Raw genomic sequence first — 16,538 nt, forward strand, 5'->3', positions numbered from 1 at the left:
CCTGCTGCCAGTTCTCATCTCCTACACCTGAAGTCTTCCCGGAGCCCAGCCTTTCCGCCTCCCTGGGAAGGATTTGGCCTTCAGGGCTTGTCAGGAGAGCTGGCTCATTAGTACTCAGATGAAAGTCGCTTTCAGTGCAATATGTTCCTATGCGGATAACGCTGCTTTTAAGCTTTTACTGACTCACTCAATAAAAAACTGACAGAAGTGCATCAGAAGCCTTCATCATTTGCAGAACAGGGGAGAGTTTCTTTCTATCGACTGGTAAAACTTGATATCTACAGGAATTACCAGAATACTGCAGTTAGCCATTCCCCTGTGGAAGCAAATGATAAGCAAACGCTGTGGTGGCTGCTGTGTTTGCTCTGCTTTGTACTGTAAAGACTCACCCCCATTAGGTCTCTGTTGGCGCGGATGATAGATGCTTTAGAAGGGAAGTAGACCTATAGACCCCTTTACTTTTCTTGTTTTTAAGGGAAATACGCTTTGCTATCCAAGCTCCAAGATTCCAGGGTTCCATGCTGACTTTGGCAAAAAAATTAGCTCTTAGGATCTTGACACAAATCTCCTTTCCTCTGCTTTGTTGACAGGTTTCAGGAGAAGGGGAATCTGGAGGTCCTACTTTTTACCATCCAGTCCCGGATGAGAGCCAACAATCAGAAAGTGTACACGCCACATGATGGGAAACTAGTGTCTGACATCAACCGGGTATGGCAGCATTTTCCATTACATGTTCCAGTGGGTTGGCTGAGTTCCTGATAAGGGCAGAGGGAGTGGTCACTGGACAGGGTTAAACCAAGCCACTTTCTTTGGTGTTATTAATGGCACCTGCTGGCTATTTGAGGGCACTGTCTGAACCTAGTTCTGAGAAGTCCAACTCCACCAACATCCATCAATTCAGCCCCCTATTCAGATGCCCAGAATCCATGTTTTTAGAGCCAAGTGTATAGCCTATTCTCTATAGAACCTTGAGTATCTTGGAGTATGAAATATTAACTACCCATAACAGAAAGGAAATGCCTTATGCCATTTCAAAGGTTTGAAGGCTTAACACCCCACCTGGAAGTTCAAATAGAATGGAGATAGCCATTCAGTCAGTAAGAATGTACTGAGCACCCACAGAGGAAACTAACATTATATTAGGCCAAGAATCTGAGGCAGGTGTAGGGGAAGAGGGAACTGGGAGGTCATGACCAGTGCTCCTCGACCTTTGATCGTCCAGACATGAAGGGCAGAAGGCTGCTCTGAACTTGAATCTGCCACCACCTCTCCCGGGAGCATGATTTCTGAAATCACTCAGTGTCAGGCGAGAGGTGGAACCCCCAAACCCAGGTGTTCCTCTTGTGCCCCAGGAATTCTCTGTCCCTCCTGCAGGCCTGGGAAAGCCTGGAGGAAGCTGAATATCGGCGAGAGCTGGCCCTGAGAAATGAGCTCATTCGGCAGGAGAAGCTAGAGCAGCTGGCCCGGCGCTTTGACCGAAAGGCCGCGATGAGAGAGACGTGGCTCAATGAAAACCAGCGCCTTGTGGCTCAGGTGGAGGGGCGGGAGGTGGTCTGAGGATGGCAGGAGAGGGGAGGCTTTCCAGAGCCGCTAGCAGTCAGCTGGGCTGCAGTCCAGGCTGGCCTCTCAGCAGCAGCAGGATAGGCCTCTCGCAGGCCTTGCAGCCCTGCTCCCCGTGACTGGGGGGGACCAAGATTCACATCAGGGGAAGAACTCTCCAGGATTTACTAAGTCTCATTTTTAGGAACAAGCATCACAATCCAAAAATGACCCTGAGGTTGTCTTCTGTGAGCCAGGGGCATCAACTAAAGCCAGGGATCGAGTTGACATTGAACACTGGTCCTCAGGGGACATGATGAACACAGAGTGCGCCTCGTGTGTGTCAGACATGCCTTCTGGACTCTGACCTCTAGGACAGTGTCATATTTCACTAGCTAAAAATTGGCCCCAGGGCTGATTCTCCATGAGAGCACCTGTTCCTTCCCACTTGGAGCTTGGAATCAAATTAAATTCCATCTAGAAAGGGGAAAGCGAGTGTTCTGAGAGAATTGGAGGGTGTGCGTGCACCCTAGATAGCGTGGGGGCAGGCCATCTGTTTACAGCTGCGTGGAGTCCTGGGGAGAAGCCCCTTCCTGCCCAGAAGCAGGCAGGTCCACTCGAGGCAGGGTGGTGAGTGCCAGCGGGCCTCAAAAGGGCTCAGTTGGTAACAACACACAGCATTCCCACACGTGTGGCACAGTGAGCACAATCTTGAGCTTCTTTTAAAGGTTCTTGTGAGAGATTTAGTTTCCAGAACTTAGCTCTGATAAGATTGGCTGAAAAAGACGGCAGGACTAACTCCTTGGGAATGGGCTGGCTTTCCCAGGTAGCAGTTGTTCTGAAGGGACCTGCCGTGTCTCTGCAACTGGGATGAGCCAAGGGGAGCCTGACTGAGCTGCCTGTTTTCTTCCTGTGGGCAGGACAACTTTGGGTATGACCTGGCAGCCGTGGAGGCCGCGAAGAAGAAGCACGAGGCCATCGAGACGGACACAGCCGCCTACGAGGAGCGAGTGAGGGCCCTGGAGGACCTGGCCCAGGAGCTGGAGAAGGAGAATTACCACGACCAGAAGCGCATCACGGCCCGCAAGGACAATATCCTGCGCCTGTGGAAGTACCTGCAGGAGCTGCTGCAGTCCCGGCGCCAGAGACTCGAGACAACCCTGGCGCTGCAGAAGCTCTTCCAGGATATGCTGCACAGCATCGACTGGATGGATGACATCAAGGTGGGCCCTGGGACCCATCCCCCATGCCCCTGGTTCCCCTCTGGCCTCAATGCTGGCCCTGCACTTAGGGTATGCCTCCTTAGATGCCCCTCCAGCCAATCATGTCTGAGTCAGAATGGACAAACAGGCAGCACGGTGTCTGGCTGCATCTGCCTGTTGACTTCTTGGCTCACTGGGCTCCAGACAAGTCACCAGCCCAGGTCCCCTGTCTCCCCAGTGATCAAGAAATCTGGGGTTCGTAGTAGGACAGGTGCCAACCTGCAGGACCCAGAAGAGATAGACATTAATCAGGAGTGTGGAGACTCAGGCCCCGAGTAATCACAATTTGACTGGTTAGAATCCAGACCTCCCCCGATAGGGGCAGCCAGGAAGTCTGAATCTCCTCTCCCTCTACCACCGTGGCTCTTAACTGAGGACGCACATCAGAGTGACCATGGAACTTTCTAAAAATACACATGCCCAGGCCCAAACCTAGGGCAGATGCAGGAGATCAAGTATGGGGCCTGAGCTGTAAGATGATCCATGAATGATTCTGATGGGCACCCCTAGTAGGAGCTCCTGCTCTGTAGCTTCTTCCATATTGAACAGCAGCCATTTTCCAGCTGCCCCTGACTCACCCTGGCCCTGAGACCATGGATACTCCATTTGGACGGGTCTCTTCTAGCATGTAGGTCTCTTCACCTCTCCTCGATCCCTCTACCCTGTCTGTCCTCTTTGCCAGGCTCACCTCTTGTCTGCCGAGTTTGGGAAACACTTGTTGGAGGTCGAGGACTTGCTACAGAAGCACAAGTTGATGGAGGCTGACATCGCCATCCAAGGGGACAAAGTGAAGGCCATCATCGCAGCTACCCAGCAGTTCACTGAGGGGAACGGTGAGACCGCAATATCTCCCTGTTGAGGCCTCTAGCTCAGTGCTCCAGCACCCCGGCTTGGATAAATCTAGCTTTAGAATTCTGCTTCTTTCATCAACTAATGGTGCAAGAAAGAAGCTTGAGGGATAGCAAAACTCTCCAGCGAGCAGGCCACTGCTTTGGTGATCTATAATCAGAAGGTGTTAATAAGCACCAATAAGGCATTGTTCATCTTTCATTCTCTTTGCTGGTTCAAATTACAGCAGAGACAATTTAGGTTTATAGCTTTGGGTCTTAAATAGGAGACCCTGCTGCCTCCTTGAAGAATCATCTTGAAATTTGTGTCTGGGCTTTTAAAAAAAGTAATTTCGCATTGTACATTTCTAGTGAGAGCTGACTCAACTTGTAACCTCCCTTATTCCTGAAGTTTTAGTGGGAATTAATTATAAAGAAGGTGGCCTGCCCTCTGAGCAGCTGGGAATCCCTGCCTCCAATCCTAAAGCCCCACTAAGAAGGCTGGTTGTGTGGTTCTAGCCTGACGGCTGGTCTGAAGCTTGCCCATCGATGAAACTCTTACCCCTTTTGTCCTCCCTGCTCCAATTCCTCCCAGGGTACCAGCCTTGTGACCCCCAGGTCATCCAGGACCGTGTCAGCCACCTGGAGCAGTGCTTTGCAGAGCTGAGCAACATGGCAGCTGGGCGGAAGGCCCAGCTGGAGCAGTCCAAGCGGCTCTGGAAGTTCTTCTGGGAAATGGATGAGGCTGAGAGCTGGATCAAGGAGAAGGAGCAGATTTACTCCTCCCTGGACTACGGCAAGGACCTGACCAGCGTGCTCAGCTTGCAACGCAAGCACAAGGCCTTTGAGGATGAGCTCCGTGGGCTGGACACCCACCTGGGGCAGATCTTCCAGGAAGCTGAAGGCATGGTCACTCGCAAGCAGTTTGGGTACCCACAGATCGAGGCCCGAATCAAGGAGGTGGCCACCCAGTGGGACCAGCTGAAGGAGCTGGCTGCCTTTCGTAAGAAGAACCTCCAGGATGCTGAGAACTTCTTCCAGTTCCAGGGCGATGCGGATGAACTGAAGGCCTGGCTGCAGGATGCCCACCGGCTGCTCTCAGGCGAAGACGTGGGGCAGGATGAAGGGGCCACGCGGGCCCTGAGGAAAAAGCACAAGGACTTCCTGGAGGAGCTGGAGGAGAGCCACGAGGTGATGAAGCACCTGGAGCAGCAGGCCCAGGAGTTCCCACAAGAGTTTCGGGATTCCCCAGATGTGACCAATCGGCTGCAGGCCCTCCAGGAGCTCTACCAGCAGGTGGTGGCTCAGGCGGACCTACGTCAGCGGAGGCTGCAGGACGCCCTAGACCTGTATACAGTGTTTGGGGAGACAGATGCCTGTCAGCTGTGGATGGGTGAGAAGGAGAAGTGGCTGGACCAGATGGATATCCCAGACACGCTGGAGGACCTGGAGGTCGTGCAGCACAGGTCAGAGCTGACCCTTCTCTTCCTTGCCGCCGCGAACAACAGCTGCAGTCCCCCTCTCCCTAGCGTGGGAACAGCCTCTGGGTCAACAAGGGTCTCTGAGAGGTCATAGGATGCCCAGGTACCAGGAGTCATGAGTTCTAATCTGACTCTGTGGCTTTGGGTACTTCATCCCCTGGGGCCTTCCTCAAAATAAAACCAAGGGGCTCTTTCCAGTCCAAGTATTTGACTACTTTCAGCTATAGCAGCCTTTGTTCAAATGAACTGTATCTAGAATTCTGACATATAACACAGAGGAAAGGGGAGCTGACCTGGTTAATGGGGAGGAGAGAGGCTGGAACCCCACAAGCTCTAGCTTTTTGTGGCAGCCACTAAGCCACAGAACCCTGAGGGCCGCAGACCGGTGTGCAAACCACCAGTCTTCAAGGCCATCCTCATTTCTGCTGTTTCAGTGCCATCCACACTCCAGCATGGGAAGGCATGCCCCCAGTTTGTGTGGCACTCTAGCATTCTAAGTACAGAATCCGGAGAGTCGAGGAGAAGAGGACATTCCTGGGAGCATGCTGAGGTGGTCTCACACTGATGCTAGATAGACCTGGGCTCCTATCCCAGAAGGGTCAGTTTTTATAACCACACAGTGCCCCTCCCCACAGCAGCTCTCCCTTCTCCTGCTCAGGGACAGAGCACCTGCCTGGGGAGGGTATCCTTCAGGTCAAGATGTCAGGGCAGTGGAATTAGGGTCTCAGAGCAGCAGCTGGTAGGCATGCCAGGTAGTCTCTGTGGCGATTAGCCCCCCACACACACCTCTTTGTTCCCCAACACCTCTCTCTTGAGCCAGTGGCCCATGTAGTAAGTAACCAGCTCTCTCCTAGCCTGATCCAGGAAATGCTAAACCATGAAACTGGACCCATGAACCAGAAAATAGGGTGTGTCAGCATATCTTTCTCCTCTCTTCTCCCTTACCTGGTCAAATTATTTAGGAGGTGGAGGGAGAAAGCAGGAGCTACATGTTCTGGAGACTGGGTGGCCACTGGCAATGAAGTGCCTGCTGCTGCCTCTCCAGTCCTCATTTTCTCTGTCCATATCAGGTTTGACATTCTGGACCAGGAGATGAAGTCGTTGATGGCTCAGATTGAAGGCGTGAACTCTGCTGCCAACAGCCTGGTAGAGAGTGGCCACCCACGCAGTGGGGAAGTGAAGAAGTACCAAGACAACCTGAACACCAGGTGGGGTGTCGGTAGGGTTGGGGGCTGGGGGCATCTCCTCTTGGCACATGACACACCCCCAGGGATGTGGCCTAGAAGTCAGGACGCATCCTATGCACTCCCAGGTTTGAGCCCTCAGAGCTCCTGTCTTTCTCAGCCACGGTCTCCTTCTGACGCTGGAGCTGCAGCAGCAAGGAGGAGGGACCTGGGTGGTGATTGTCCCAGGGAGGGAGAGAGAGATGTGTTCACAGAGCTGCAAATGCTATGCCTTTGGTGGGGGGTGGGTATCCTGTGTGAAAGAGGAGACATTCTGAGTGTGCCCGTAGAATCAGGCCATATGGTACTCATGCCACATTGCCCCGGACATTCTTAGGCAGGGAAAATTGCTTTCTGACAGCTCTTAAGTACTGTCCACAAAAGAAAGCTCCTGTCTGTGCCAAATTGCAGTCTCGATCATGAGGCTGGCTTGAGTGAAGAAGAGAATTAGCAGGAAGCCTTGAGCACGCTGTGTAGCTAGAACAAAAAACAGGCCCAGAGGAGCTCTCAGTACAGGGCCTAACTGCCCAGGGCTTCCTCGGGATCTCGGAGGACAGCACACGTGTGTTCCCTGGGGCCCCACACACACAATGCTGCGTGGTCACCACCTCCCCATGGCCTGCCCCTTTCCCTACACTGTGCCCAAGCCCTGCTCGGCCTCAGGCGGTCTGAGATGGAGTGAGGGAAGAAAAGGGTCAGCATGGTGGAGACTCTGGAGGGGCCTACTGGGAGGCAGGGGGCGACTGGGACACTTCAGAGCCACTAGAACGAGGCCGACTGTCTCAGCCTCCAAAGATGGGAATGTAGGGGATGTAGTTCAGGGATTCCTTTGTAACTGTGAGGTTTCTGCAGAGGAGGAGAACGCCTCTTTGCTCTTTAGGTTTGGCGGTAACGGGGGTGCGTGTGCAAGAGTGTGCACATATGCGAGACACAGGAAGAAGGTGTCAGCTATACATCAGTTGCCTTAATGAGCTGTAGTCAGAGAATGTTGATCTTTAAAGACCCTAAGCCATGCACCTTCCTAAGTGAAATGCATAAGGAACTTGCCATCCTCAGGTGAGAGAGGACCTAAGGGATGGACTGGGAAGATGGCTTTCCGTTAAATCTGAGAGTTGAAAGGTGCCTGAGAAGTCATCTAGTCTAGCGACGTGCCCACACAGCCTGTGCCCCTGCACAGACATTTCCAGGGATGGGGAGCTCACCCCCTCACCATGCAACCAATCCAATCCAATTTGGGACAACTCCTTTCACTTAGAAAGTGTGATCTCAGATTGAAGTGAAATTTGTACTCACTGGTTCTGGCTCTGCCCTTTAGAGAGATCAAAACTTATTCTGATTCTTCTTTCATGCAATAGCTCTTCAGATATTTTTTAAACAACTATCGTTCTTCGCCTCCACTAGCAGTCTTGCCTCCATGCCCGCGCTGTGCTCTCTCCCAGAGTGCGTCCTCCTCCAACTACATACTTCCAGTCCTGTCCGTCCTTTAGGCCAGGCCACATTCCTCTCCTGCCCAGAGTCCCAGATGAAAATCTATCTTTCCCTCCTCTTACTGGTTTTGAGCTTCACATTCTGCTTTGTTTTATAATTACTTTGGTCCTGAAGAACTTTCCTACCAGACTACAAGCAAATCTTCATGTATTGCGCACCAGGCACATTATTGTCTGAGGTTCTCTCTGTCTGCAATGTTCTTTTCCCAGATATCCACTTGGCTTACTCCCTTACTTTATTTAGATGGCAGCTCACATGTCAGCTTATTGGAGCAGTCCTCACTGACCACTCAATTGAAATATTAAATTCCTCCCTCCCTCTCAGCCCCTCTGCTTCTATCCTATTACCTTTATTTTTTCTTTGTACTTGTCAGCACCTGATGGGTTGTAGACTCATTGATTTGTCTCTGCCCTACTCCAATGAGAGCAAGCCCTTTACTTGGCTCATCGCTGTATCCCAGAGCTTAGAACAGTGCCTGGCACAAGGCACGTGATGGCTGCGTGATAAATGCTTAGTGAATGAGTGAACAGGACAAAACTGAAATATCTTCTGCCAAGCTTGGCACATATGAGTCATTCAAACACTTATTGAATGCATGATCACCTTCCACAGTACGCATTCCACTTGACCATTTTTGTAATAATCTTGGGCCCAGGACCAAACCTGGATTCCCAGCATGGCCTGGCCAGTGCTGACTCGAGCGGCTTTGTCAACTTCCTCCCTCTTGGAGATGGTGCAATAGAGGGTTTGGGAGGCAGACTAGACCCAAACCCCAAGGTGTCCCCTGTGTGGCCTCTGCTTGGCGGCTCCAGTGAGGTCACACCAGGAAAAGCCTGGGAAGTCACCATGGGGCCTCTTGCCTGGGGCACAGCCAGACCCTCTCCCGTGGCTTCTGGATGGGGCCAGGAGATCTCACAGCCCTGGAGCACCTCACTATCGCCTCCTGGTGGTTTCAGACCAACTTGGAGAAAATCTTCAGCTCCTTTCCTTTGACTTCCCAGCCTCAGCACCATCTGCATGCCAGGCACAGAATTCTTTACAGTCTAGGAGGGGAGCTGAGCAATCTTTGGGCTCTTGCTCCTCTCTCTCCTGATAGTCTCGATCCTTCCCAGCCTATCTCCCACTTCTCTTTGCAGACCTGTCTTTCAATCCGGACAGCAGCTGTTGTCACACCTTGGAAATGCCCACAGCGTACTCTATCCAGTCCCTCTGCCAAGTCCCTCCACCCCAAGCCCCTAGATCCTGGGGATGCAAAGATGAGAGAGGTACTCAGGGCCCCACCTTATTGATCACTCCAGTGGAGGCTCTAGAGATCTGGTCACTGAGATACAGCTCAGAAGACCATCACACAACCTGCCACCATCACCCCATTGCTCCTACAGCTCCCTTAGTCCCCTTTGCCTGGTATGTGCTGTGTACATAGTACTGTACTTATTTTGTGAGCTTATTTTGAGAGCTCTTACTTTCTCTCTAAATTGTACAGTCCATAAGGCAAAGTCTGGCTATGTCTATATTATCCTAAAGGCTAACGTAATGGTTAAACCTTGGGGGTATTCAAGAGAGATGGGTTTGATTCGTGAATGGGCATTCAGCATACTCTCGTGTGCTTATGTGGTACAGTAATGTAGAATGAGTAAACCCAGGCCCAAGGCAGGTGTTCCTGGGGGTCTGGGCCCAGGCTGATGGGCAGCTCTTTAGAAGAGGCTTATTGTGGGCTGCAGACCAACCTCAGGCCCCTAGCACATCTGCCAGAACTTTGCACGTTTCCCAGTTTCATTCCAGCACTGCGCTTGAAGGTTAAGATCATGTCATCTATTTTAATTATAATCCCAGCTTCTCCCCTCCCTACTTCCTCTTCCTCCTCCTTTTCTTCATCAGGCCTCTTGTCTCTTAGAGCCAGGGTGACTTTTTCTGGCCCTGGGCATGTTGAACATGGTCTTAGGCATTTTCGTAGTTCCCCCAGGGCAGCTGGGACCCTTTGTCCTGAAGCGTTCTTGAAGTTCATAATGTGGGCTTTCTAATTATTTTCAGTATTTCACAAAATCTGGGGAGGTCATATATTTGCCTGAAATTTAACTACATTAAAGAGCCTACCTAAGCGTCATGTTCCTTTACTTATGGTTGGAATCACATCACTGCTCGCCTCCGGCTGATGGAAAGATCATATTGGTCATATATATCTTGGGTAAAACTGGATAAATGAATTTTACTCACCACAGTTTTTTGGGTAGATGATTTTTTTTCGGCATGCGAGATCTGTGGGGAGAGACTCTGGTGGGAAATCTGGGAAGGGATGCCCTGTGGAAAGAGTTAAGGAAGATGGTGTCTCTCTGTGCCCCCGCTGTGTCCCCCTTGGCAGGTGGCATGCATTCCAGGCCATGGTGGCAGAACGGCGGGGAAAAGTAGACTCAGCTCTCCGGGTGCACAACTACTGCGTGGATTGCGAGGAGACCAGCAAGTGGATCATGGACAAAACGAAGGTAGTGGAGTCCACAAAGGACCTCAGCCGAGACCTGGCAGGCGTCATCGCCATCCAGCGGAAGTTGTCAGGGCTGGAGCACGATGTGACTGCCATCAAGGCCCGCATGGGTGCCCTGGAGCGTGAGTCGCTGCAGCTGATGGAGTCACACCCTGAGCAGAGAGATGACATTGGCCAGCGGCAGAAGTATGTGGAGGAGCTGTGGCAGGGCCTGCAGCGAGCCCTGGAGGGCCAGGAGGCCTCACTGGGTGAAGCCAGCCAGCTACAGGCCTTCTTGCAGGATCTGGATAACTTCCAGTCCTGGCTGTCCGTGACCCAGAAGGCTGTGGCCTCCGAGGACACACCCGAGTCCCTCCCGGAGGCCGAGCAGCTCCTGCAGCAGTATGCGGCCATCAAGGACGACATTGACAGGCATCAAGAGAACTTCCATCACATCAAGGCCTCTGGAGAGACGGTGATCCATGGCCAGACAGACCCAGAGTACCTGCTCCTGGGCCAGCGGCTGGAAGGCCTATATAGTGGCTGGGATGCCCTGCATCGGATGTGGGATAGCCGCGGCCGCTCCCTTGCCCAGTGCCTCGGCTTCCAGGAGTTCCAGAAGGATGCCAAGCAGGCTGAAGCCATCCTCAGCAACCAGGTAGAGAGAGGCATTCAGGGCTGGGGGCAGAGAGGGGGGGCTGCCCTGGGTAATAGCAGAGGTGAGTCTTCGAATGTGCTACAGGACTCAGGGACCAAATTATGCTTTTCTTGGACTCTCTAGCCACTAATTAGGGGGACAGTCCTCTTTGTTCCTTATCATGTGCCTTTTCCAGCCTTGTGTCCCAAACTGTGCCTTGTTTTTGGGTCAGTTAGAGGCTAGAGAAGCGACTTTTCGCTTGGGTAGTTACCCTTCCCTGTGGCTCTAGGCACACTGTTCATCAGGTGCCCTTGGGTGGGGGTGGGGTGACAAGGCCTGAAAGCTTCTTCCTTGTACAACTCCAGGGGGCGCCATTCACGCTGTAGCCTGTATGGCTGCACATGGACCTCCTGCCTGGCAGGTGCCCTCACCACCTCCTGAGCTTGTCTTCATGCCTTGTCTGGAAACTTGCTTCAACAGGAATATACTCTGGCTCACTTGGAGCCCCCAGACTCCCTAGAAGCTGCAGAGGCGGGGATCCGGAAGTTTGAGGATTTCTTGGCATCTATGGAGAACAACCGGGATAAGGTCTTGAGTCCTGTGGACTCTGGAAACATTCTGGTAGCTGAGGGAAACCTCTACTCAGACAAGATCAAGGAGAAGGTGCAGCTTATTGAGGACAGGTACTCTCCGCTCCCCGGGTCACAGGGCAGGAGCCAGGTAGGGCTGGGATGCTGTGCAAGGACCCCAGGCTCAGCACTGTTGTAACTACAGCTTCTGGCTTCCCTTCTAGGCACAAGAAGAACAATGAGAAGGCCCAGGAGGCCTCAGATCTTCTGAGAGACAACCTGGCGCTCCAGAACTTTCTCCAGAACTGCCAGGAGGTGAGGCTCCAGCAAGGCAGGCCCCTTTGCAGGAGATTCCTTTCAAGGAGCAAAGTGCCCTAGAGGTGGGAAGTCCGCAGGGATCCTTTCTAACTCAGGAGTCTGGGATCCCATGGGTGGAGAACTCTGGGTACTTGGCAGCTTAGGTCATCTTCTAGAATCTTAGGTTCTACAATTATTTTTTTCAAATCTGTAAAGGTATCTTTTAATTTGTCAAGTCTAGGACAAGGTTTCTCAAAGAGTGACCTGAGGACTATCTACGTTAGAGTCACCTAGAGCCCTAGTCAGAGCTGGCTTCAAGGACATGCGACCTGTGCATTCACACAGGGCCCAGTGCTTAGAAAGGCCCCATGTTTAGTTTAGTGCTCGGCTGTTGCCATCTTGAAATTCTTAATAATTTTGAACATTTCCATTTTGTACTGGGCCCTGGAAATTATGGAGCCAGTCCTGGCCCTAGTGAAATTCAGACTCCTGGGCCCCACATGGGCCCAGATGAATCAGAATCTTAATGAGTGAGAGAGAGAAAGCAGCATTTTCAACAAGCCTCCCAGTTGGAGAACGGCTGACTCAGAAGGTTCTTGTTCAGCCTGGGCTGAGCTACACAGGGTAGGGCTTTAACCTGTACTCCCAGTCCCTCTGTTGACAGTACTTCCACGTGGAATGGGGCTTTCCATGACCTCTTTCCTGCTCCCATCTTCATGCCCCTTTCCACTCAGCCCAAATGACTTTGTTTTTGTCTCCTTCTGCCCTTGGCACAAACCTGCCTTGGTATAGTGCCAGGACATCTTGGAAACATTGGATACTCATCACAGTCCATCCCTCATTGTTAATTATAGGATCTGCCCTTGGCTTCTTCCTCCACTAATATTTTCCCTGTGTTTATTGATGATTTCTCACCCTACTGCCAAAAGGTGGATTTATCTATCCATTCAGTAAACACACGTTGAGTTCCTGTAATGGGTCGGGCCTTGTCCTAGGTCCTGGAACTATGGAGAGAAGAATAAACATCCCTGGTGTCACAGCACACACTCTGGTGGGGGAGACCACCAGTGCACATCTTTTAGCCCTGAGACAATATGGGTTAAGTTGCCTGTGCTGGGAGGGATCCAAGTGGAGAGTAGTACCCTTACCCTGCTGTGTTCGTACTTCCTCCCCTCGGCCTTCTCTGTCTGCAGCCAGAGGTGGGCAGCAGGTCCTGCCCTGAGCCCCTGGCCAAAGAGGTGCATCAGGGACCCTTGGACTCACTCTTTCTACCCACAGCTGACTCTCTGGATCAATGACAAGCTGCTGACACCTCCGGATGTCTCCTATGATGAAGCGCGAAACCTTCATAACAAATGGCTGAAGCACCAGGCGTTTGCGGCAGAGCTGGCTTCCCACCAAGGGTGGCTGGAGAACATCGACGCAGTAAGTAAAGCGAGTGGTGGAGGCTCTCTGCTCAGCTAGACTTACTTGACTGGGCTTCACCCAGGGCATAGACACTGTCCTGAAGCTTGCTGGACAGTATAGGACTTAGAAGTAAAAAACCTCTCTGAATAGTAGTTAAACTTTCAGATCTCCTGATAGTGTAGTCCTGTTAAGCCTGGTCAGAATTGGTGCCTCCTCTGGGTGACCTGAGTCTGGGGACAGTCCTGGACACTGAGGACACCCTAGTTAGAGCTTCAGCTTCCCCAGTGCCAGGAAGGCATTTACCTCTGTTTGCCTTCCATCATCCTCACCAGGGCCCCACACTGTTCTGCCCAGGCACAGGGCAATATGTGAGATGAGCCAAGAGGTCCAGGGGGCCACTGACCTTCACCGTTTGGATGGGCACAACCCCCAGGGAGTGGTCTTTCACCCCCGCTTGTAGATGGGGAACCAAGAGTCCACTTGGTAATGAGCTTGCCCAGGGGCCCAAGTCAAAATGCGGCTGGAGTCAGATCTGGGGATGAGGTACCCTTGCTTCTCCCTGCTGTGACTGTCTGGGAAGAATCAGGCCTGCAGTCCATATGAGGCCATTCCACGGTGGTACAGGGTGCAGGCTCTAAGCCAGGCACTCTGACTCCTCCACCTCCCTGTGCCTGAGAGTCTTCATCTGTCAAATGAAGATGCTAACAGACCTCCCCCAGGGGGTTGTGAGCATAAAGCACTTAGAATAGTGCTTGGCATCCTTAGGCACTCCGTAAGGATTGACTGTTATTAGCACTATGTATTCCTGGGCCCAAGTCAGAGCATACTGCACCCACCCAAAAGAGGTCCGTTTATGCAGGTGAAAAACAGATGGACAAACCCAGTAACTGAAAGATATCACCAAAGGTTAGTGCACAGCCTCTGGGAAGATGAGCTCGAGAGAGTGCAGTTCACACGGAGGTTTCCAGGCTGGTTGTGACTGCATGGATCTTGGATTTTTTTTTTTTAATCTAAAAAAATTTGAGTACCCGCTGACCCTTGTCTGCAGCTCCCCATGCTGCAGTCTCCCAACCACATCTCCCCCTGTCCCACCTTCCACGGCAGATGACTCTGGGTATGCATAGTCTTTTAGCTGAGCCTTGCCTGAGTTCCAGGCAGATTCTGCCTCACTGACCTCCCCTCGGTTAGCCCCTTGCACCCACCTGGAGCAGGGCTGCTCCAAGGCTGCCCAGCTCAGAGGGTGAGCTCTCCTCCTTCCTCACACAGGAAGGGAAGGAGCTGATGGAGGAGAAGCCCCAGTTTGCAGCCCTGGTGTCCCAGAAGCTGGAAGCCTTGCACCAGCTCTGGGATGAGCTTCAGACCACCACGCAGGAGAAGGCCCAACACCTCTTAGCTGCCAGGAGCTCCGACCTGCGCTCGCAGACTCACGCAGACCTCAACAAGTGGATCAGCGCCATGGAGGACCAGCTGCGGTCGGATGACCCGGGCAAGGACCTGACCAGCGTCAACCGGATGTTGGCTAAGCTGAAGGCACGTAAGCACACTGGAATAGAGGGGATCTTGGGGAGCAAATCTGAAACCTGAAAGAGAGTACTCCATCCATTCCTCTTAGCTGGGTCTGCTTTATAGGGCAAAAATGTCTCCTGGTTCACAACCCATTTCCTACCCCTTGGCAATGGGTAAGACAGGGGTCCCAACAGGTTAATAAATGCACACGTGAGAAGAATGGGACAGACGCTCCGTGGAGGAGAAGATGAGGGGGTGTCCAGGGAGACTTCCTGGGGAGGCTGAGCTCAAACCAGGCCTGTGAGGATGGGTAGGATACAGATGATGAAGAGGAGGGAGGGGCTGCCCAGGGGCCGAGGCTGGTGCTGACACCGTCCCCTTGCATCTCAGCGTGTGGAGGACCAAGTGAACGTGCGGAAGGAGGAGCTGGGGGAGCTGTTTGCCCAGGTGCCCTCACAAGGAGAGGAGGTGGGGGACATGGACTTGAGCATCGAGAAGCAGTTCCTGAACCTCCTGGAGCCCCTGGGGAGGAGGAAGAAGCAGCTGGAATCATCCAGAGCCAAGCTGCAGATCAGCCGGGATATAGAGGATGAGACGGTGCGTTGGCTGCAGCCCCCTCACCGCTGCCCCAAGCAGCTGAGCCGGCAGCTGCCGTCAGGATAACTGGCTGCCACCCAGGGCGATCCTTGGCAGCAGATGTCTGGTCCTCTCACCCTCTTATCTCATAGGGTTGTTGTGATGATTACATTATACATAAAATTAAATCCAGTGCTTTTTGAACGGTAACTCACTCATTGACCTTAGGGCCAGACAGACTTGGGTTTGAGATCCAGCTACATTACCTGTCCCCTGTGTGACCAGGAACAAGTGATCTGAAACCCCAATTCAAAATTTCAAAATGTCCCCATCTGTAAAATGGGAGCAAAACCTTATGGGGTGTTGGGAAGAACCAGGGAGACACAGCAGGCAGAACTCTGCCTGGCCCATGGTGAGTGGTTGGGAAGGAGTGGCCATGATTGTCATCAGCTGTCCCCTGCCTTCTGGTCTCCACAGCTCTGGGTGGAGGAGAGGCTGCCTCTGGCCCAGTCGGTTGACTATGGCACTAATCTGCAAACTGTGCAGCTGTTCATGAAGAAGAACCAGGTGAGTCTGCCTCACCTCGTCAGTCCCACCTGCCCCACCCCCACCCCGTCCCCGCCCAGGGAGGGAGAGCCAGCCCTGACCTGCAGAAGGCCAGTGACAGCAGATTACAGATTATTGTTCTTCTCGGTAGCTATGGGGTGCCCAGTCTGTATTTGTAGTCTTGTAGCAGAAAGAGCAGTTCAGTGATGGCAGAGAGAATTCTGGGAGGACCACAGAGGAGGGAGGGTCCAGGTGCTTTGGGATTTGGGGCCATTCAGACCCATCAGGGCACGGGTGAGCACAGGACCTGGAGGCCTGGCTAGGGTTTAATGTGCTGTACAGCTTCTGTTTCCATGGCCTCCCTGAGAGGCCACATAGCTCCTGGTTTCTCTCCAACGCTGCCTTGCCTCTTCCAGGGCTGAGTTTGGCCTGTTGGGTGTCCTCGGGGTAAGCAGGCCCCATTTCTCTGGATACATGAGGATACTTGTGGAACTCAAACCCCACTAGGAAGTCACTAAACTTGGGCTCTGAACCATTGGAGCTAACATCTGTTGGCTCTTCTGCTCTCACTTAGGCCTGATTGGGAACGTCTGGGGCCCTGGTCAGAATCCTAGAAGGGAGCACACACATTTCCTCTTGTATCAGTGTTGCAGGGGAAGCCTGCATCCTCCACAAAGGCCAGCTACCTAGGGTGGCAGTGCCTCTGTGCTTGGCCAGGAGCT

General features: G+C 52.6%; 1 protein-coding gene across 5 annotated transcripts in view; it reads left to right on the plus strand.

Annotated features, from left to right (window-relative positions):
* The window catches only part of LOC124233719 (spectrin beta chain, erythrocytic), a 114,308-nt gene that overhangs the window by 71,435 nt on the left and 26,335 nt on the right, over positions 1-16,538 (plus strand). For all 5 annotated transcript variants that reach the window (XM_046650847.1, XM_046650846.1, XM_046650845.1 and 2 more), the window contains 13 exons: positions 591-708; positions 1,375-1,533; positions 2,460-2,762; positions 3,484-3,634; positions 4,224-5,094; positions 6,180-6,317; positions 10,180-10,936; positions 11,396-11,598; positions 11,709-11,799; positions 13,060-13,206; positions 14,455-14,718; positions 15,085-15,291; positions 15,748-15,837. In XM_046650847.1, coding sequence (XP_046506803.1) covers positions 591-708; positions 1,375-1,533; positions 2,460-2,762; positions 3,484-3,634; positions 4,224-5,094; positions 6,180-6,317; positions 10,180-10,936; positions 11,396-11,598; positions 11,709-11,799; positions 13,060-13,206; positions 14,455-14,718; positions 15,085-15,291; positions 15,748-15,837 — 3,499 coding nt within the window. The remainder of the gene's footprint in view (positions 1-590; positions 709-1,374; positions 1,534-2,459; positions 2,763-3,483; positions 3,635-4,223; positions 5,095-6,179; positions 6,318-10,179; positions 10,937-11,395; positions 11,599-11,708; positions 11,800-13,059; positions 13,207-14,454; positions 14,719-15,084; positions 15,292-15,747; positions 15,838-16,538) is intronic.

Source organism: Equus quagga, unplaced genomic scaffold (assembly GCF_021613505.1).
Source record: "Equus quagga isolate Etosha38 unplaced genomic scaffold, UCLA_HA_Equagga_1.0 220_RagTag, whole genome shotgun sequence".
NCBI classification, from domain to species: Eukaryota; Metazoa; Chordata; class Mammalia; order Perissodactyla; family Equidae; genus Equus; species Equus quagga.